The sequence below is a fragment of the Pan troglodytes genome, chromosome 10, assembly GCF_028858775.2.
Source record: "Pan troglodytes isolate AG18354 chromosome 10, NHGRI_mPanTro3-v2.0_pri, whole genome shotgun sequence".
In the NCBI taxonomy this organism is placed as follows: Eukaryota; Metazoa; Chordata; class Mammalia; order Primates; family Hominidae; genus Pan; species Pan troglodytes.
In genome coordinates this window covers 79,020,498-79,044,261 of record NC_072408.2, presented here as the reverse complement: position 1 = coordinate 79,044,261, position 23,764 = coordinate 79,020,498, and the positions used below count along the sequence as shown (strand labels likewise).

Sequence of the window (23,764 nt, the reverse complement as noted above, 5' to 3'; positions counted from 1 at the left end):
TTTTGGAGTGGGGATACTCACCCTGTACTCAGTATACTTTTTTTTAAGATATAACCAATTTCGTGTTTAAGGCCTTTGCAGTCTAATTGAAAAATATATATTTTTCCATGAAATATATATATATATGTGTATAATATTTTCTCATGGAAAATTAAAGGACACCTAATAATACTAGGGGAAGAGTTCTACAAGAGTTCAACAGAGAGGTTGTAATTAGAATGAATTAGCCTTTAAGTAAAAATCAAAGATGTCTTTGATATTAAGTAATTAGTGGGTAAGAATTTATTATGTGTAAAAGATGTAAATACCTCTGAGCTAAGGATAATTTGATTAAACAAATATTTATGCAGAGAAAAAACATAGTGCAATCTCTTTTTGCCTTACCAAGTAAGTAAGTATGTTAGGGAAGGTAGCAATTTAAATCACTGATCCTCAGGGTTGAAAAGAACTATAAAGATCACCTAGTGACTTCTTCTGCAATTAATATTCTTAATGAATTCATACACACAGTATATATCTATGCACAGAGGGCCACCATATATTCTGATAATGTCTAAATGAGGAAATACCAATTTCACAGTCTGGCACCTGAAGATGATTGCAATTGAATTTCAATTCAGTATTTAGAAAATCAAGAGAAGTCCCTTGGTAAAGAAGAGCAGTTGGACTAGATTACATTTAAGGTCTTTTCCAAGCTTGAGATCCTATAACTGAACAAAAATCAGACGTAAAATATTCCCCAAATGTGATTGGTTTTTTAAAGATGTTAAATTACACTACCACTAAATAGCTTTTTACTACAAGTTCTATAAAGCATTTGCTCCTTTTAATCATTTATTTTTGAGTGTTCAATACTGGGGAGAAAAAGATAAATATATATGCTTCCTTCCTGCAAAGAGTTTCTATGCTAATAAAATAAACATATACCTAGACAGGTATTATACAAAAAGCCATGACAAAAAGGGGAAAATGTAAGAAGAAATTACATTCTCCTAAAGCAGAGTTTCTCAATGTTGGCACTACAGACATTTTAGGCTGGATAATTATTTGTTGTGGGGACTGTCTTGTGCCTTGAAGGATCTTTAGCAGTATCCCTGGCCTCTACCACTAGATGCCAGTATCATCACTCCCCAGTTGAGATGGGCAAAAATGTCTCTGGACATTGCAGATGTCCACTGTAGGAAGAAATTGTCCCAGTTGAAAACCATTAGCTTAAAGAACTCAAAGAAGTACTTATGAAGAAGAAAGCATAATAATTGGTCTGAAAACCCGGATGGAAGTTTAAAGGTCATAGTTGGATGGAGAAATGAGTGAGTTGACTACAGGTAGCACAGAAACAAGCCTTCAATAAAGTTTTCACTCACATATTAAGTTTGTGCCCTGTCTGCTGTATTGCAGATTCTGGTTACATCAGATCTCAGTATTTCAAGTCCATCTGTAACATCTTTTTCAACCTTGATACTCTTTTTTCTAACAGACAGAGCCAGTTTCAGGTCAGTGCCCTTAACAGGCAACAGTGCCTGCAGAATTTCAAAAATGTAATTTTGTCTTCACTGCATATATTTTATGGTTGCCTTCAATTAGTGGAAGTGAGACTTCTCTTCTGCTTACTGTCATTAAAAACATCAAAGAGGCCCATAGCAACGGTGATTTTGAGAAAAAAATAACAAGTTTGGAGTGAATTTGTGGTGAGTTTGAGGTGGTAAGCAGAATACCAAGTATAAGAAATATAAAAAATTAATTAAAAATAGAAATATTTCAATTACAGTGTGGACATGAAAAAATATATGTAAATATAGCAAAAAGTAAAACAAAACAGCAAAAGGCAGAAGGTAATGGGGACAAGTATTTTGTTGTCTGTTATTCTCCTGCTTTCTTAAACAAAATCATTTTTATCTTTTAATGAATCTGTCTATTACCATAAAAAATTCCACTTTCAAAAGTGACATTCTGGGAGTGTGATTCGTAGAATGTCATTTTAGCATAACTGGAAAAATATGAATAACATACATGTATTTTAATTCTCTTCTATCTAAAATAAATTACTTTATTTTCTTAACAACTTGTCTATTTGACATTTTGGTTGAGCTAAGAAGGAAGGCTTAAAGCTCCATGTTGCCTCTGAAGGATATAGAGAATTGATTTCTTCTTATTTCTGCGGAAGTTCACTAGGCAAGCTACTTGTATCAAGTCGTTATGATAACATTCAGCACAAGTAATGCATTAATGTTGGTTGATATTGCCAACAAATTACAGTATGTGATACAAAACAATTTCTGCTCCATTATTTTTCAGTTTGCCTTTTCATAAAGGTAAGACATGCAGAGGAAACAAACATTTGCATAACACTGTTAGTATTCAGATTGATTCACGGCATTTCACTGTGGAATCCGCCAAAACCAAGAGAACCTCACAAACAGCATGGATGACTTGAAAGGTTTTCTTTTTGGCCACATCTCTGCATAACACAGTGGAAAATGATTTTGAACCTACTTCTATAGCAACTGCAATTTCTCTAATATTGCAGTAGTTTAAGATTGGTAATAAAAACTCCCAAGACCTAAAGAAAAGTTTCAATGGAACATCTAGTTACTATTCAACTGATTGCAGTAAGCGGACTGTTACAAGGTCATGGAAGTTACACGTGTCCCATTTAAAATTGTTAATCCAAAATGCAAATTGTTACTCGATGACTAAATTCTTTAAGGCAAAATGGGTCGTTGTTTAGACTGTGTGTTTTTATGCACTTCAATGAGTCATTAAACCTCTGCTATTTCAGAAGAGAAGTACTCCTGCTGAATATTCAATACTATAAGCAAGTGTGTAGTCTATTTTTTTTAAATAACCATTGGAGTAAACTAAAAACATAAGGCAATAATGCCAGCAATATGTATGTAGGAAGTGGTGCATATGTGAATAATCGTGTTATAAAAACAGAGCATAATATTCATAATTGTTTCACCATTTATGTACTAAATATGCTTACCAAAAATAAGTACTGTGTACTTGATCATCATTGTTGAAGGGTATTATGAATGCATTAAAATGACTTTCCCACGTCATAATATTAGGTTTTCATAAAAATAAATAAAATTCGTGTCTGAGATTCATGTTTTTTTATTGGAAAGAGGCAAAATATTACGTAAGTATTATAAAGTACTGCTGTTGTCAAAACCACATAAAGTCTTAGGAACAATATCTAATGATTGAGACGCCTTTCCCTTGGTACTTAAAGCTTTTCTTCTTGCTGTACTGGTACCCTTCTGACTCTTCAGTCTCTGTCTGGTTCCGGCTATCTGGTTCCTGCTATTCTCACTGCTAATAGACAGCAGTGCTGTAATCAGAGACTTGTGTGTTTCTCTTGTTTCCCTCAGTCTTTCTGCTCCCTCAACCCTCTCCATCTCCCAGTATTTGATCCAAGCTGGGAGATTCTCTGGCTGAAATACCACAGCCTTTCTTTTCCTTCTTTTTTTTCTGGTGACCAGGCTCCTCTTCTTCCTTCCCACCTTCTTTTCCCATTCCCTGTCTTTTGAACTCTGCTTAGGTGGTAAAAACAAACAGCAGCCAAAGGGATGTCCACGGTGACCATTTCCCCACTGTTTTGCCAGCAAGGGGAAACCCCAAAGCAAGAACGCTGGTCCTACACAAACTGGTACTAGCCCAAGTAGCAGATCTCCAGCCATGAAATAATAAAATTATATTTAATAACCACAGATGTGCTTACCAATTATCAGACACTGTTCTAAGTGCTTTATTACTGATGTAATCATCACAACAACCCTGTACAATAGAATATCATTATCTCCACTTTCCAGATGAGGACACTAGACACACAGCAATTAGGAAATCTGGTCAAGGTCTTAAAGCTAATAAGTGGCAGAGTCAGGATATGAGGCCAAGCAGTCTGGTTCCACAGTCCCTGCATAGGAGGAAGAGAATGAACACACTAAACACATACACACACACTTTTCCATCCAGCGACATAACAAAAGTGGACTATTTTTTAAAAGATATAAGATTTTTAAAAATAATCTATTTTTAAAAGATGTAAAAAGTAACCAACAACCATAGTTTTTGAACTACTTTCTTTGTCTGTCCTCTGATTTTTCCTTTTTTAGTTGTGTAGTCATGAGGAAAGATGTGAATGATTAAAACAAAACTTCATCCTGCAGCACACACATAGGTGTGCACTGGGAGGAATTAATTCACCCTGTCCCTGTACAACTGGGGCCACAGTTCTATAAATGTCAGGTCCACCCAGGCATTCAGAAGCTTGGAGGCAAAGAAGGCAGGAAGGGTGAGCCTGGGTTCTTCACCCTTATTCAGCTCCATGCAACACTGCCAATCTTATTCTACCCTCACACTGCCACCACCACCATACAGCTGTGCCTGTTTGTGCATCATTTTAGGTTGTGCAGGAAACTGGAAAGAGCAGGAAGTATTTTTCACATTTGAATTTTCCAAAATTCTGCCTAGTAAAATTCTATCTGTGGGAGAAAGTATGCAGTCTCTTGTAGTAGAAAGTAGGATGGCATGAACTTTGAAAAACCCTGGTGGAAGCTGGCCAGTAATGTAAATCTGGAAGGCAGTAAAGAACATGCAAAGAATTGAGAAATGATGATGATGATGATGGTGATGATGAAGATTATGATTGCTAGGGGTTGGGAGGATGAGCATGGGGGTGAAGGAGGGATGCCCTCCTTAAAGACTGTAAAGCATTTATGCCTTAAAGGTAAATTATTTCTTCCTCACTGTTTTTGTATCACTCCTTGAAGTCATACTTACAGAGGTAAGTCCCATTTTTATAAATCATATTGACCAAATGTCACCACCCTCAAGCACACCTAAAACATGTCCTGCATTGTTTGCTCAAGCCCATCCACATACACAGTTGTAACAATCAGTTTAAATAAACAAACATGTTGTGCAAACCAAACAAATACTGGGAAAGCCAGTATCGGGTCCATCTTTATTTGAAAGGGATCCAAAGCAGATAGGCTCAGTTTGGAGTTGCATTGAATAAATAAAAACAAAGGCAAATGCACAGGCAACAAAAGCAAAAAATAGACAAACGGGATTGCATCAAACTAAAACGTTTCTGCACAGCAAAGGAAATAAACAATAGAGTAAAAAGACAACCTATAGAATGGGAGAAAATATTCGCTGTCTGTACATCTGATAAGTGATTAATGACCAAAACATATAATGAAATCAAACAACTCAATAGCAAGAAAAAACAAAATCTGATTTTTTAAAGTGGGCAAAAGACCTGAATGAAAATTTCTCAAAATAAGACATACAAATGGCCAACCGGTATATGAAAAATGTTCAACATCACTTATCATCAGGGAAATGCAACCGCAGTGAGATGTCAACTCACACCTGTAAGAATGGCTATTATCAAATAGACAAAAGATAACAACTATTAGCAAGGATGTGGAGCAAAAAGAACCCTTGTACACTGTTGGTGAAAATGAGTACACTATAAATTAGTAAAGCCATTATGGAAAACAGTATGGAGGTTCATCAAAAAATTAAAAATAGAACTACCACATGATCTGGCAATCCCACTACTGGGGGATTATATATCCAAAGAAAAAGAAATCATCATGTTGAGGAGATATCTGCAACATGTTTATTGCAGCATTATTCACAGTAGCAGAGATACAGAACCAACCTAAGAGTTCATCAATGAATGGATGGATAAAGAAAATGTATACATACACTAATGAAATACTATTCAACCATAAACAGAAGGAAATCCTGTCATTTGAGACAACATGGATGAACTGGAAGACTTCATGTAAGTGAATAAGCCAGGCACAAAAAGACAAATATTGCATGATCTCAGTAATATGTGGAATCTAAAAAAGTTGACCTCATTGAATTAGAGAGTAGAATAATGTTTACCAGATACTAAGAGCTTAGGGGAAGAATGGAGTTGAGGAGTTACTGGTCAAAGGATATATAATTACTTAGATAAAAGGAATAAGTTCAAGGGATTTATTGTAAAGCAAGGTGACTATAATTAATGACAATATATTATATTCTTGAAAACTGCTGAGAGTAGATGTTAAATATTCTCACCACAAAAATAGCTATATGAGATGATGCATTTGTTAATTAACTACATTTGTTCCAACTGTATGCATATTTCAAAACATTAGGTTATACAAGACAAATATATACAATTTTATCTCAATTAATTTGAAAAAACTGTATATTTAATTATTATCCAGGGTGATCAAAGCGAATGGCACTACAGGAAACGCAGCAAGACAAACACCAATTGCATAGATTTTCTCCCTGAGTGAGTCATTATTACATGGTCAGAGCTTTTTTTTTAGTAAACATTGTCTAGATATGGTTTACTGGTGGCATTTTGAATTGTGTTCAAAATCCAGCACTGAACTCAGTTTTGCCATATGGTTATGTGAGCCTGACACAAAAACAATGAGCTAAGTCCATTAAGGAATCACAGAAAAAAGTTTTTACAGAAACAAATGGTTCTCAAAGATTTTTTCAGTTCACAGTCCTCTACAGAGGGACAAAAAGCAATATACTCCTACTTGCTCATGTTAAGCTATCTTCTTACCGAAGTGAATGGGAGAAATGAAGTTGCTTTCGATCTAAAAATAATGTAGTGAATTTCTTGTTTGTATTAAATACCATGAGTATTAATTCATTCTGAGTAAATTACAAGGCATCAGATCACACAAATACCACAGTAGAGCAAATGCCTACCCAGAGATAAAATCCTCCATTCTCTCCCCAAGATTTTTGCAAAAGGATGGTCCCAATTCTCTTTGAGAACTACCACTATTATTTTCCCATTTTACTTGGAGACTATAGTTTCTCTCTAAACAATCCGTTATAGAAAAGGACCTCATATTTTTAATGTCGTCTCACTTTGGCATGTTATAGACCCTATTAAAGTTTGTCAAAGAAAAACAGTCTCCCTTTTGAAAGTGAACAAAATGTTCTTTATCTTGGCTATATTTCCCTTTCAATTCAACCATCTGGATCTAAATTAAGGTACCCTACTTTGAACACGGGTGCGCTCACCATCTGGCTACCCAAAAGCGGCAATTATTTCAGGTAAACGGACATTTTACCTAATTCTAAGCAAGCATACTCTCTTGTCGGAGACTACAGCATAAATACACACCCATTTTTATCTGCCTGCTGCACACCTAGTTGATGAAAAAGTGAGTATGTATTCTGCCTAATTTACTTCTTGGTGTGTAGACATGTGGATTTTAGGAGAATTTATTTTCAATGTTCAACAACTGTAGTAACCAAGAGTAGAGAATTTGTCTCAACTTGGGAAACCTTGGGCTTCAAGAGGGAGCTCGTCTTCTAACCTTTGTACATTACAGTATGGAAATCAGGAAAAGCAAATCTTCCCAGTTGTACAAAGCCCGGCTACTTACAACACCCAGAGGTGGGTAAAACCTTCCAGGGATCCAAGGTATATAGCACACAGTGGAATCTAATTTCCCTGCCGTCACCAAAATTCTTTTGCTCAGGTCTCTGAGAAGCAAGTTGAAGAATCAGACTGATAGGATTCTAATGAGTTAGTGTTTCCACATAGGCTAAGAGAAGTGGACTGCACTGTAGTATTGCTCTTTTAAGCATTTCAAGTTGCTCGATATGACTTCCTTTATCAGATTACATATTTGTTTTTATTACAGACATTACCCTATAATTAAATTGGCAAAATTATATCTAACTAAAGACCAAAATGTTTAATCATTAATCAAATGAAAATTCAGTGCTTGCATCTGCGTCCTATTTGAAAGTGGGTTTTAAAATGCCAATTTACATTGCATTTTGTGGACAAAATAAAAGTCCAACCCTAGCTGAGATGCTGATATGGGTCTGTTTCAAAATGCTCCATGCTCCAAGTGGCTATAGTAACAAAAAATGTTTAATAAATAGAAAGTTTGCATAACTATGAAATGGTTTATTAGATTTATTTCTTTTGTCTTCTCAACTCCAGTAGAAACATCCAAGAAATTATAAGATTTACTCTAGTAATAATAACGAGGAAGGAAAAAAAATGAGGAACAAGGACTTTCTCTAAGATGCTGTTTAGAAATAAAACAATCCTGGGATTTTCAGAACACTGAGTTCTGCATTTCTATTGGGATGAAGAGTTTAACTATATGTTAACTAGGTTGAACTTCCAACCAAGTTGTTTACTTCTTTGGGGAAGACTGCAAGAGAGTTTGAGTACAAATACGCACTAGGGGTACAAGAAATCAGTTACGGTTCAAGCAGAAACATCTGGTCTTTTTAAGAGTCCTGTTAATTTGAAGGCATTGACCAAAACAAGCTCAGTTCTGCCAAACATATTTTGGCATGGCTCAAAAAACAGGATTTTTCAAAAGCATTTATTTCACTGCAGCAAGATGTATCAGTAATGATATGCAACTCCCACTATTGACATTTTGACCTAAGAAGCTTGTTCCTAAACATAGTATGCAAATTTGTTTTCTATGCCTTTCCCCCGTATTTGACATGATTCTGGGTTTAAAAAATATTTTTAATCTGTATTCTTTAGAACATGTTGGAGGAAGTGGTAGAAGGGGGTTTAAAATATCCATATCTAATGTCAGGAGTAAGAAAGTGAATAATTTATACATTCACTTACAGGAGGTTTTAACTATCATACAGCTACTAAAGCATTGGGCATTTTATTTATAGGAGGTTACTTCATAGAACTCTATAAATAATAAAACTTTTGCTTACTTTCACAACACATTGCAATTTCCCCAGCCTCTTACACAATAACTTCTTCTGAGAGTTTCCAAACACCATAAGCTCTGTCTGGTCCAGGGATTAGAGAACCAAAGTTCAAGTCCTAACTCTCCACGGACAAGCCTGCTCACCTCCAGGGCCCTGGGCTTCTCCGAGCCCATTTTCTGCTGTTGTGAGAATCACCTGAGAAAAGGAGAGGCTCTGCCTCATTACTGATCTGTAACCTGCCTCCTCTTCTAAAGTTGTTGGTTTAATTTTTAAGCTCACTTTGGTTGTTCATCTGCCCTCAGTCATTTAATTAATCTACGTTATCTTAGCAATGTGGGAATTAGAGCAAAGAACAAGAATCACTTATTCATTCAACAATATACCTGAGAGCTTACTGCCACAAGACACTCATGAGAGCTAGCATTTATGGTGGATACTCTATATGCCAGGCACAGGGGTAAGTACTTTGTAATGCATTCACTCATAGACGTCTACACCAATCCTACAAGTAGAATATTATTATTGGTATCCCCAAGTTAGAATTAAAAGTCTAGGCTCAAGAGCCAGACTCCCTGGGTCTAAATCCGTGCTTTGTCTGCTCACTCTTGGTGATCTTGATCGAGTTATGTGACACACCTGTGCCTCCATTTCCCCACCTGTAAAATAGGGAATGCTGATAATAGCGTCTACCTCATAGGGTTCTTGTCGGATTGAGTACATGGGTGTGCAATAAGCACTAGAAGTAGTCATGTCAGGAAAAGGTTAATTACCTTCCTCAAACCTCCACCAGAGTTAGATGAACAGCAGAGATTCGAACTCAGTTCTATTGGATTATGAGGTCTGAGCTCTAAACAAATGGTGAAAAGCTCCACGGCCTCTCGGAAATTTTTTATAAAAATACAAAACTACACAAATGTAAAACGCGGCAAAGACACTAACAAGGCATTTGACACTGACCACTAGCTTTCCCACCGCTTGGCCACTGGAATCATCTCCAGAGGCAGCAACTCATAAACAAACAACCGGAGTCGCCCTGCCTTAGCACAGAGCTGGCAGCGCCCGCGAGGCCACTTATCGCTGGCTCTGGCCTTGGCAACCTCCACCCCCGTCCCGGTCCTCTCAGCCTATCTCTGGAAACCACTCTTTTCACTCCGAATCTCAACTTGAAGTTTGGGGAAACTTGACGCAGCCAAAGCCCATCCTCTGCTCTGCACCTGGCAGGAGACTACTAATAGTCAGGGAAGATGGGCATGTTGTGGGTGGGGGTGGAGAACGGTGTGTCCCTGACCTGCCCTGGACATGCTAACCTGGATGCGCTGTTGTCTTGGCCTTCAGCGCCACGTATTTTCCCTCGACAGTAACTTGGCAAGCTTTTCATGTCACTCTGGCATCGCTCAGATTATCAGCTACCCTTCAGAAAAAGAACCCTGCGTTTCGATGGCTAAGGAACTCTGACAGGAAGAGGAGAAGTCCCGACTAGAGGAGGGGGCAGCATTCATCTTTTGGCACCGGTGAGTCAGTTTGCGAAGTTGGCGGCAGCGAGACCCCGAGGCATCTGGGAGACCCCGGAGTTCTGACTGCCCTACTCCGCTTTCGTTTCCTTCCCCCCACCCCTGGCTTCCCGGGTATTGGAAGCCAGCTGAGTCCCCGGGGTCGCAGGCCGCCCAGAGGTTCGAGCCGCGCGGCGGGGTGGGGCAGCGCGGGGCACCGCCTCCCTCCATACCTTCTCTCCCCGTGGAGCACATAGGAGCTGCGGAAGAAGCCCAGGAGCTCATTCTCGATGAGCGCGTTATAGATAATCTTCAGATTGTAATTCCTCTGCGCGTCCAGTGTCCTATTCAGCACCACCACTAAGACCTGGGTTTGCGGGTAGAGGAAAAAACCGGCCACAGGGACAGCCCCGAACGCCCGGTCCTCGGCCAGCTGCACTTTCTCCACCGCCACTCGGGAAGCGTGCAGCACTACGTAGCGGGTGGCGTTCCGGCACGCGATCTCCACGTTGACCTCCCCGGAGAAGGTGAAGTTCTCCATGAAGGCGGTGAGCATCAGATTGTAGTGCAGCGGCTTCAGGTGGCCCGACAGGCGCAGCTGCGTCCACGGCTCCCACGGCTCCCGCTCCTCCTCCGACGGCGGCTGGGCCGACGGGGTCCCCGGACTGGCCACCCCACCCGCCTCGGGCTGCCAGGAGTCCCCGCCTGCGTGGTGGTTGCGCCGGGCCGATCCAGGGAGGCTCCCGTTGCCGCCGCGCTCCGGAAAGCCTGAGGGGCCACCGTCGGCGCCTGGCGTGGCACTCGCCCCGCACTCGTCGAAGCGCAGGCTGAGCAGCACGGCGAGCATTGTGACCGCGAGCAATGCCACGAGGGACACGGCGAAGGCCAGCACAAGCCGCTTGTGTACGGCGATGTGGCGCTCCGTGGTGCGGGGTCGCACTCCCACTGAGTCTGCCCACGGGTCGGAGAGCCCCCTGCCGCCAGCCCGAAGCGCGGCGTCGTCTTCCCCCATCGCGGCTGCAAAGGGTGAGCTGCTCTTCTCGGCCCCCTCCTCCTCCTCCTCCTTCTTCTTCTTCTTCTTCCTCTTCTTTTTCTTCTTCTTTTTCTTCTCCTCCTCTTGCTCCCCCAGCTCGCCGTCCAGGGCCATCACACCGCCTCCTCCTCCTCCCCCGCCCCCTCCGGCACCCCCCGCGGGCGGGCCACCCGGGCCACAGCCAGAGCAGGCATCGGAGAGCTCACGCGGGCCGAGGGCGCGCGACTGGGGATGCTGGCCCGGGTTCTTTTAAGACGGGTTCTGGCCACAAGCGACGGCAGCTTCCGCGACCCCCATCAGCCCCGCCTCACTCTGGACACCGGGCTGTGAGCTCTGGGACGCGCCCAACTTGGAAAGCGTCTTGCTTGCCCAGCGCGCGCTACTTCTCGGACGAGCACCCGGTGCCGGGGCACATGCTGCCCCCGCCCCTGCGCGCCTGCGGCTCCCGGCTCTCCCTCCCCTGCGCCGCGCTCTCGCCTCGCTTTCCGCGGGAGCCTTCCAACCGGTTCTCGGCTAGGGAGAAGGACGGGAGCGGTGGGAAGAGCGAGGGTGTAGAGAGGGAAGTTAGGGCTTTCGCTTTCCCCCCCCACTCCAGCGGCGGCGTTCGGTCCTCTGGGTGGAATGTGCTCGCAGCAGCAGTGACGGAGGCCACAGCACGGGAGGCACCCGAGCCATACACCCTGCAGCTGGAGAGAAAAGGATGGCCGAGGTGGGAGAGACTAGAGTGAACCAGCAGGAGGAAGTCCTAGGGCCGCGAAGCTACGACGGAGATCCGTCCTGGAAAAGCCTTCTCCACCCTGGGCACTTTAAGCGGCGGTGGCGGCAAACGGCAGGAGGTTGCAGACCCGACAGCGAGCCTCCCTCATTCCAGTCTTGCTCTGCCCTCCGGAGATGACAAGTGAGAAAGAAGTGTCCGGCCGGGCCATCCCCTTCAGGTAGATGAAGCTCTGGGTTTGCTCTATATCCCCAGGGGGAGAGCCGAAGTGCGTATGTCCGAGCGCGTGTGCATGTGTGTGCGCGTGTGTGCGTGTGTGTATATACACAGGCTTCGGGTTTAGATTGCCAGGGCTACTCCAGCTGCATTGAGGGACTGAAACTCCCCGAGAAAGGCAAAGGAGAGGGAGCGCGCGAGGAGGCAGGAAAGGCGGGAGGGAGGGGAGCGGCTGAGCGGCAGAGGCAGGCACTGGGAGATTAGAGAGCTTTTCTCCGCTCTGTCACACCAGACACCCACAGCCACAGAGGGGGTTGCTGAGCCGCCTGCAAGAAGTACATTGTAAATCTTCAGCGCAACAAGCCCCGCAGTCACCCCTCTTCCTGACTCCTTAGCCCCACCGCGCTCCAGGGAGAGATCCTTGGAGCCTTTGGCTATTAACATAGAGAGCAAAAGAAGATCCTGCCAGGGAGATGTGGCTGTGTCAGATTTCACATCAAGCTCGCCAGAGGATTTGGAGGATTGTATGTAAATTGAAATAAATTCTCCAAAACCTGACTACATATATTACATTATACTGTGCGATGTGTCCAGGTGTGCAGTACTAAAATAATGTTAGCAATGAAGCATTAAAATCCTCCGGAAGTAAAGGCCAAAGCAAGGTGATGTTTTCCCCATAGGATAATTCCCATCTTTAGATTGGGGAAACGATTAACACACAATGCCTACAGTGTAACATTCAGGACCAAAACCCTGAGACTGAGAAAAGCTGGGCTTAATAGAACGGTGAACGAATACATTCCATGATTGGTCAGTTTTTCATTTAACCTAGCCATAATTACTTTCTTGCAGCTTTCCGGTGTTACCATGAACATTGTTTAAACTTTGTTAGGATAGTTATCAATAGACAGTTTGCTGACAGCAGGCAGCATCAAAACAGGTTCATAGCCCATTGGCTGGTTATGGACTCTTGTCTGAGTATATTGGAGTTTAAAATTATACTGCAGAGTATGTATAAGTATGTGGGATATCCAACCTTCAGAATTTGTGCGAAGAACTCTAATTGGAACAATATTCAGAAAACAGCCACCCCAAAGGTGACATCTAGGAAGCAGGAGTCTCCAGTGTTTAGTAAAACAAAGTGTGATTGGCTTCTGGGTTAATTTAAAAAGTGAATAATAGAAAGAAAATTAGGTAATTCCTTTTTACATGTTTCTTTCATGTCTTCAAATCTTGAAGGCATTTTACAAATCATGTCCATAGCTATTTTCTTACAAAAAGAACTGGTTAATGCTTCTGGCTTTGGAGTACTGAAAATAGACAATTAAAATATTGTGTTTGGCTTTAAAAGCATGACCAAAGAGAAGAGACCAATTACACATTAATCTTAGCTTGATAACCACTAAAAACACAGCCCTGCTCAAGGAAGCCCTTTTTCATTTATCCCCAGATGGGATACATGCTCAATGCCATGCATTCTAAATGTCCATTTGAATCATTTTTAAATGATGATGAAAATAAGTGCCAGGGTGGGATTTTTTAAGCATGTTGTATGTGGGCCGTTAGCAACAGACCAAGGGAAATGCCACATTCTGTTCAAGTTACTTTTTTCTGCTCTGTTTTTAAATGTCTGTACTCTTGCTGTCCATATGTATCTGGCTGTATGCATTTTAAGAGTTGAGGAGTTGGGGTTCATTGGTTTGTTTTCACAGAATCAGGAACTATAGTGCAAGCAAGTAAGAGGAGCCCTGCGATCCTCAGCAGGTCACCAGACTTCTCTGACTTTAGGGTTTTAAACTGGTAATTTAGTATTACTGATCCAATATCCATGGAGTGAGTACATTTGATTATCAGAGGCTTCTGGAATCATCCCGGGGAGTCTAAGACCCACTGCCTAAATGAAGAGGTTACCCACTAAGGGATCTTTAAGACTTTCTCTTTCTAAAACATTAGTCAAGAAAAGATTCAAAGAAGGCTTTTTCTGTTTGTCTTTTTTTAAAAGTGTGTACAAATTTGTGGGATACATGAGAAATTTTGTTACATGCACATAATATGTAGTGATCAAATCAGGGTATTTAAGGTGTCCATCACCTGAGTACAATACATTTTTGCAAGGTATAGTCACCCTACTGTGCTCTCAAACAGTGAACAGCTAGATTCCTTCTGTCTTGCTGTGTGTTTGTACCCTTTAACCCAGTTCTCTTCATCTTTCCCCTTTCCCTCACTCACGGTTCTCAGTCTGTTATCTCTTTCCTCTCTTTACCTCCATCTGTTCTTCTTTGTATTTCATTAATGTGTTTATGTACTTCTGAAAATTACTACAAGGAAAGTCTCAAATATTTCAGAATTAAATAATACATTTACCAATTAATAAAGTCTCTACTAACTGTGATTAAATTAGTAAATGGATTATTTTTTCAGACCCAAGTGGAGTGGACATAAGATTATTAATATAGAATGGACACAACTTACTAGCTCATGGATTCCCCTTAAATGTAACTTTGCATAATAAAACTTACTATCAAGATCAAGTAGGTAAATATTTCTTCCTTTCATATCAGTGTTACAAAGGTTTTCAGTGAGTTTTCTTTTTTTAATTTCTGAAAGTATATAGCACGCTTTCCCAAAGAAGCAAGCACTTTAGTAAAATAATTTTTAAATATTATTTTTTCTAGACAATGTTCATTCTACCTTCAAAGCAAGAGTGGGGGGGTGAAATTTCAGAGTTCGCACCTCACAAAAATATTAAAGACATAGTTTACTAATATTCCTTTTTAAAGTTGCTTTCAGTGTTATAGGTCACTGGATTCAAGATAGGTTTGATTTTACCACTACTGGGGCCATGCGGTGCTGTAAACAAGGAAATTAAACTTCCCAAAGTACCTGATGTTTCTCTCAGAAACATGTTTATTTGTTAGGAGAATTTTATGATTACTTTATTTAGCTAATAAATATCACTAAAGTCATGATGTGGCCATATTTGATTCAGGGGCTTGTAAAAGTAAAAATTGTCTGAATATTTAATATACATGAGGCCAAACAGAAGTTGTTTTTAATAAAATCTACATCTTGGTCCTGAAATGATCAAAATGAACTATCTTCAGTGAATGTATTGGCTCCAGGGTCTTACTATTTGATTGTTTACAATTTAACTGCTTTTGTTGTTTCTTTTCACACTGGTTTGTATATAGAAGCACATAGTTAGGTGTCCTCGGGTACTCAGTCTCTTCACATGTGAGTAAAACCTCATGTCCAGAAACAGCTTGGCTCGGGAGAAAGAACTAGATCCTGATCACCTTCATCTTCCTCTATTGTCCTAACCCAGTACTTAATGGACTCAATTTCTCAATATGTTAGTGTAAAGGAGTTAGATTTGGGGGTATCTTCAGCTCTGGACTTCTGTGAAAAATATACAGTACAGAAGCTAACATACTACCCTCTTTATGTTCTCAAGAAATATTTAATTAATCTTCTTCATGAGAAGCAAAAAATAATTCAGTTAAAAACTATAATGGGTAAATTTTATAAAAGCACACTGTAGTAGAAAAAGAACAGGGGGAAACAAACAAATCTTACTACTCTGGCAGTCAAAACTAGACTGAGGTATCGTATGAGAGGGATATGTTTCTGAAGACCTCCCTCAACTGGAGACCAATATGAAAAAAGAATGGTGAAGTTTCTGTTTAGCAGCTGAAGTGGTGCCGCCATGTGGCAATAGCAAAACAGCAGTTTGAAATTTGAAACTGATCATTTGATGAAATTTTTAATTTGGAGAAATTAACATTACTGCAAAGTTTATTAATATTTTTATATTGCAGACTTTCAAAATTTTATAACATTTCACCCACTGATCTGTTGATGTTGTTGTGGGGTTTCATATAAGAACTACCCTTCCAGACAGAACATTCCTCAAGATCTTGAAGATGAGGAAAGAATTATTTAAAATCAGCTATAATTGAGATGGTGAAATTTCACGATTTCTGTAGTTTGTCCACAAAAATTAACACCTTCATTTAACTGTTAGTTGTCTGACTTGTGTATTTAAAAGGATTAATCTAAATGGAATTTACATCTAAATTTGATTATATCTTTTTACCTCATAAAAACCTGTGAAACCATGAATTTGTTTTTATCTTTTTTCATTTTTTATTTTTACTTTTTATTATATATATTTTTTTAGAGATTAGGTCTCACTCTGTCGCCCAGGCTGGAGTGCAATGGTGTGATAAGAGCTCATTGCAGCCTCATACTTGAAGTTGTTTTTAATAGAAATATTTCCTAACCTATTAATATAATACTATGTGTTTTTAGTCCCAGAAAAGTCTCATGATTATGTTTATACCAAGCTAGAACAAGCCTCACAGCATAAAATGGATATCTCTAGAGAGCAAATGTAAGGAAAAGAATGACCAAATAATTCAAGTGTCATTTCCAATTTTAGCATTACATGTTATATCCAAAGAGAGAATTAGTATCTCAAGAAAGTTATATCTTTATTTGAGGGGTTCTCATGCTAGGTTAAAACTCTTTAGCGTTCACTCTAGGCTCTTTGGTTTATGACTTCTATAAGAAAGCTCTATAAAAAGTCAAAGTATAGATCATGGAAATGTTTACAATTTATTCATGGAACCTGCAAACATAATATAGACCAAAGTCTACAAACAATAGAAATTAACTATTGTTCCAGAAATGTTTCCATTAAACTAGTTAATTTGTCTAGTCACTCAAGAAATGGAAATAGTGAATATACTCCTATAATTGTTACCATGAACTTAAATTGCTCAAATCCATGTTTCCAGATAAATATGGCAGGAAGAATTAATGAAAATAATAATAATAGCTAAGATTTTTCAAGGGCTTAACTTGTGCCAAGTATTTGTCTAAGCATTTTATGCTGTCTTATGTAATCATGAAAATCACCACCTTCAGGTCAATGCTATTATTTCCTCCACTTGACAAATCGAGAAACTGAGGCTGAAAAAGATTAAATATCTTGGCCAGAGTCATTTAATTAGTAGATGGCAGAGCTGGAATTCAAAGCCACGCAGGTCATTTCATCACCTTTATACTTAACCTTTATGTCATACTACTTCCTGAAAGGTAAGCCAAATATAAACTATCCAATTGCATAATGAATACTTGCTACATAAATTATGAAGTCAGTGCCAGGCACTGTGCTAGGGATATAGCACTGAAGCAAACATGCCTGGTCTATACTCTCCTTGGAGAGGACAGTGCCTTGCACATGGTAAGTGCTACATGTTTGTTAATAAATGAATAGAGAATAATCTAGTATGACCCTGAACAAAGAAATAATTATAATTTTGTAAGATAATGATAAAAAGAAAACCTGACAACATTATTACTCCTGGATTGAGAACTAAGTAATTGAAAGAGTTGACTATAGCTTATTTTCATACTGCAGAATAAGCAGTTTACATGCTTTAGGAATCTTACCTCTTCAATGCATCCAAAAATATATATTTAACCCAGGCTTATTTGACAGCGCAAATTTACATAATTTGAATGGTGCCTCACCTCTCAAACCATGAAAAATATCTGCTTCAAAGGCGCAATAGATAAATATTAAAGTCACATAAAGACATAAAATATCCTGCTTTATTTCATCCACATGTATCTTCTAGTCCATATGTTTTTCTGTCTTCCAATCATTTATTCCCCACTTTCATTTAATAATAAAATATTGTTTATCACTTAAAAACTTCACTTACTACAGATAGATTCTGCTTAATACATAAATGTTTATCAATATAGCTGTTTAAATTAGGTAATTACAGTATTTTCTTGAATCTGAGTAACAAGTGATTATGATAAATGGGCTGATGAAGAGACATTGGAAGAAATATGGTGAAAATTTTTCTTTTAGATAATGAAATATCACTAGTATTGAGGTCATATCGCTGTATGTAAATTTTAAAAGCTAATTTTGAACTACAGTGTTTTCTTATTTTTAATGATATGTAACATAATATAAAATATATATAGTTTTGCTAAGTGAGGATTCTGGTCAAAGATACAGTCATGTAGACATGAGAAACACACCTTCTGTTAGAGACTAGATCACAATATGTGTATATATAACAAATATACAACAATAATTATAATTATTTTAAAACCTCACTGAATTCCTACTTTCAAACTATGGAAAAAGATGTATTCTGATTTTTTTCTTCAGGTACTAGATCCGTACATAAATATTTTCTTCATCGTGAACTGAAAAATAGCTCTTTTTTTCTGGGGGGGTGGGGTCCATGCCTTTTCCTTGCTTATATACAGAGACGTTTGCTAGAAAATTACCAGTTTCTTCCACCACATGACACTATAAGAATCCTCCATACCTCTTTAATTTCAGGGTTACACACCAAGGCTACACCAACATACCATTTTTTCTTTCTCTGTACATGTTTTTCTGAGAGTATTGTCCCATTCACATCCCTATACAGGCTCAGAAGTTACTCTCCAAGTGCCTTGAAAGTTAGGTGAAAAATATATTTGGGGATCCAAGAATTATTCTTGAAGTTCAAACAATTAGACTTTGGCTAAAATGGCTTTTTCTTGATCATTAAAAATTTTATTTGTATGCTATAATTACAAATATTAAAATCTAAATATGTTAGTATGCTTTGTATTATAAAGTTAAATATGTTGGGTCTTTTTTTTTTTACATTTGTATTAACAACATTAAGCACTAGGCACTATACAAAAGATAAAAGAGAAACAGTCAGAGTTTATAATCAAATAATAATCATGGAGTCTGTATCTAGAAAGAGAAATAACTTTCCCACAAAATAACTACACAAAAAATTCAATTATTAACTTTTGAAAATAACCAGCTGCTTGATTGAATGAAACTTTTGGCTCTAGAACAGTCTCTACTAAAAAAAAAAAAAAAAAACAATGAACCTAAAGATAACTGTTTTGAGTTATTGGCATATTAAAATTTGGTATCATTTTATGAAATAGAATTGATTTAATATCTAACTTGCCTGTGATCTTCACTTTTGTCACTTTTCTCTTTAGTGCCACCTTGTGGGTCAGCCAGTAATAATACATATATAGGGTCTGGAGGGTTTTTTGGTTTTTAACTCAGCTTGTATTAAAGCTAGACTTACAAAGAAATGTGATAATTCACATATGAGGCAATTTTGTTTGTTTTCTCAGAGAAGCAACCACTTCACAAGAAGATTCTGAAGTTGGCCATTTTTGATCCCAGAACAGTTTCTCATAGATTAGAAATATTGGAGTCTACACAAAAATCGACATTCATTTACAAGATCATCACTAAACTTATGTTGCATAACATAAGTGGCAAGCTCTGACTTGTGATTTTTTCATAAGAAAAATGTTTTTTAACTTAGTATCATTTCTACAACAATGTCCCATGATAATTGATTCTAGGTGATTTGAAATACTGCTTAGTCCTGTTTTAGAAAAAGCTCCCATATCTGATTTAGTCTCATACGCAGCTTACTTCTAACATCAGATTGAATTTGCATTGAGTTACCTTACTCGGTTTATTTTTTAATTATGTTGCAGTTACAAGGGAATAAGGAAAAGTCAGTATAGTGCGTTGAAATGTCTTTTTTAATTGAGACACACAAGAAATGTGTTACAGGTTCCCAAACATTCTTCATGTATTAGAGATGTTATAATAATCTTTTGAATAGCCAAGTGAAAAGGAATGGTTTCACCTGAACATGTTAGAATTTATTGCTACATTTTTTGTGTGTTGTGGTGGAGAAATAAATTTTTAAATTTCATTTATGGAGTCATTTCAGAACAAGTAGAAATCATGTAATCTGGTCACTTTGAATGTGTAAGTGTTTGTATCTGAACTCCTCCTGCCCTATTAAGAGTGGAAGGTTGTACTATATGTTACTCAAAAAGTAATTTTCCCCGGATATGCAATAACACCTCAGATTTGACCTATAACCTGAATGTCATAAGCTATCCATTAGCTATGCTGGAAGCACACCACCAACAACAAAAAAGTTTTAAGTATTCTTATAGGCTTGCTAAAATCTGATTATAGAACAAAGGCAGTTCAAATACCATGAGTAAGACTGCAGAAACCCTAGAATTTAACTCCCTAGTTATTCTTAATGAGTGAATCCTGTGCTTTGTGTCTAAAAGCAATGTATTGCACTTTCCAATTCAGGAAATGCATTTTAATTGCTATACCCATTGATACATCAATCTGTCCATGACATTCTGACATATATCCAGTTTCCTATGGATTCGGTATAGGAGCAAATTAAAAGATGCACTAGAATGGTAACATTTAATCTATAATCCTCCATTTAACCTTTATGTGGCTGTCACTGAACAAGTCCTGTTTTTAGAGTTGAACCAAAAAACAAACAAAACAAAACAAAACAAAAAACAAAACAAAACATGCACACACACTAGAGAAAGGGCTTTTTTTTTTAACCTGGGGACCATGAAAAAGTTTTGACCATTCCCCGACCCCCATGCTTCAACTTTAGCTTTGATAGTGAGAGTATGTCTTCCTTCAGTTTAAGTTGAACAAACTTCTGCATAAGACCCTCCAGAAAACCTTTGAACACATACAGTTTTGGGGGCAATGGGGACTGAACTATGTACAAATAGGTGATACTTCAGCACACAATTCCTGGGATAAATTTTATCCTCCTCTCATTTTTATTTTTATGAACTATATGGGGTTTTTTAAACAAGTTACAAGAAGCAAAACACATTTTACCTTTACTCTGTTACATATTTCAAATTAAGCAGATCCTAATTAATTGGGTTACATTATATAACAATAGCCTTTTTAATATCAAATGGTTTTTATGATCTGTCTTCAATTTTTCTTAAAATGAGACTGCACTAAAGATTTTCTTGACATTTCTGAGAATTTCAGTTTCAGTTTCAAAAAATTATTTATTCCTTTAATCTTTCAATGTGGAAAAGTAATGAATATTGATTCATTTTTAGAAGCGCTAACATCCAACTAGGTAAACTTCATGAGTGATGCCTATTAATGTTCTCTTTCATCTTCTAGACAGAAAATCAAAGCTATTTAAAGTAAAGGATTTGTTTCAAATCAAGGTATGTCCACAAGTTAACATTAATGTTTACAACACTTTCTGTGATAATTGTGTCTTATTTGGGTGTATGTATGTCTTTATATCTATCTGTAAAGATATAGTTGCAAGTAGATGAGAGACGAATGTTCATGTTTCTATATGGTCTGAATAAAAGTGTTATCATTATGCTAACCTGCAGTGTTATAAAATGCACCGATGGCTCTTTGTGCCACTCCTTCATTTTCAGTGGTTACCAAGATAGTCAAATTAAACTGCTGATGTGATAATCATCCAAACATTTAATTTTAACACTATGATTATAGAATTTTTTTATTTCTATGAGATTTACCTATAGTAGCTTTCTGTTTAATGTTCAATGTTCTATAGCAGTTTCCTTTTAAATGTTCAGAGCAGGAGCTATACCCTCTAGGATGTGCAAATAATCAAGTCTTAGCAACCTTATAAAATATAATCCACATTATGAATCAAATAGAATGAGCCTTCAGATCTGATTGCCTAAGGCTCAAAATGTTAATGCTCCTGAAACGCCTTGTACATATTAGCTAGTTGAAATTGCATTAAAACAAGAGAACAAATTGTAGTCTTGACCCCAGTCTCATTTCACCAGCCTTTGCCTGCTACTGCCAACCTGAGAGGGGAGCTTCTGCTCTGCAGATGGATGGACAGCTGCTGATCTTCACCTCCTGTCTGTTCCCACAATTCTAAAAGAATTAAGCCTGAGGAACTTAATCTTCTGGTGTTCCATGGTGAACTGACTTTATTAAAGTTTTTCCAAAGTTCAGTGTTCTTCAGTTCTTTCTCGGAGTACAAATTGAAGAGACACAGAGCCAGTTCCAAGTGAACTGAAATTGTTTTGTAAAAAATTAATTCAAACAATAATGCCATGGAAAAGCACCTTGAATTTTTCAATGCGCAGGCTATTGATTCTAAAAAAGAAACAATTCTAAATTATCCACATGTTCTCATTTATTAGTCTAGAGCTCTTGCCCAAAGAATTATTTGCCAAGGTAATATATAGAACATCAGGATGATTTACTTGCTTTTCTAATACCATTTTGCCCACAAACTCTATGGAACTGAAAGCATGTCAGCAGCAAAAGAAGGTCCACTAGCAGCTATAAAAGAGAGCTCACTAATGAACAATAAATATCTAAAAGTAAAGGGAAAGGAGCCAAATTCCATTTTCAAAAGCCAAAATTCTGCAGTAGGTAAATATCACAGATAGCATTGCTTATTAATTTATAATCACTAAGAGTAATCTATCATTTCTTTAAATCCTCAAAATAGGTCTCTGCCAGCCACATTAACTGCCTGCAGAAAAGTTTGTTATGACTGCCTGGTTTTGTAAAGTCCAGACAACTTTACACTAAGCTGAATAACGTTCATTTACTCAAAAGCTAGTCTAAAATTGTAGAGTTAATGAACACTAAACCAAAGTTAGTGCTTTAACTGAAAGATAATTTTCTGTACCCTTTGGAGTCCAGTCCAGTACCATCAAGATCTGGGAAAATACAACTGGTAAGCACTTTGACTTTTTCTCAGAAAATCATTATCTACTTCCTTCATACTTACTTAACATCTCAAGAAAAGGAAAGAAAGGGGGGAATATCTAAAATTTTAATCTAAATCTTTCTTAAACTGTGCATTTCAAATACATAAAATACTGTGTGAAAGGGTGTTAAAAGTAGTATCTAGAAATGGCTTCCAAGTCTATAACTTGGTGTAAGCCTTGTGGAAAGTAATTTACCAACGACTGTCAAAATTCACAAATCTAAAGACTGTAGCAAGACTCTTGAGATATCTTGTAACTATTGGCATGATTCCTTTCTACTACAATGAAAGTTTCTTCACGGCAGGAAACACATATATTCGTTTCTGTATCCACAGAGCAAGCAAAGATTCTGGGACATACTGTCCTTCATACGCGTATTTCGAATGAACGAAGGCTCCATTTGGTAGTATTTATCATCAGCTTCTTGGCCCTTACTACTCCCTTCTTTCGTTTAAAGCTTATGTCCTCTTCCCTGCCCAGCACTCTTTTTGGCTGTATGCCTGATAAGGGTGCTCTTCAGCTTGGCCTCCTTTGACTCTATTCCTCCCCTGTTCTACTTTTAGAGTCTCAAGAAACTCTTGTTTCTTATAGTGGAAAAATGCATTTATAAATCAAGACTGGGCATTAAATTTGCTCACTGCTGCTCAGGCATTGTTGCTCCTGTGTCCAGTTGCTCCCAGTGAGCCACTCTATTGGAGTTGGTCCCACAGTCAAGACCCTACTTTTCCCTAGCTCTAGCCTAGAAACTTGTCACCAGAGCATTAATCTACATTTTAGAGGATTACCTACCAAAAAAAACTATCATTTTTCCTGAATAAGTAATATGTTCTAGAATCAGTGTGTGATCCTCTCAGCTTCCTTTTTGGAAACCAAATGATGGTTCTCCTGGAGAAAGAATTTGAGTAGATGTTGAAA

At 38.3% G+C, this 23,764-nt stretch overlaps 1 protein-coding gene across 3 annotated transcripts in view; it reads right to left on the bottom strand.

Annotated features, from left to right (window-relative positions):
* The window catches only part of TRHDE (thyrotropin releasing hormone degrading enzyme), a 393,091-nt gene extending 381,429 nt beyond the window's left edge, over positions 1-11,662 (bottom strand). For 2 of the 3 annotated variants that reach the window (XR_010148080.1, XM_016923855.4), the window contains exon 1: positions 10,475-11,518. Coding sequence is in view for 2 of the 3 variants with exons in the window: in XM_016923855.4 (XP_016779344.1) it covers positions 10,475-11,388 (914 nt within the window). In the remaining variant the exon portion in view is untranslated. Of the gene's footprint in view, positions 1-10,474 lie in introns of all 3 variants that reach the window. The other variant, XM_016923853.4, reaches the window with a different exon arrangement.
* Positions 11,663-23,764: the final 12,102 nt, after the last annotated feature.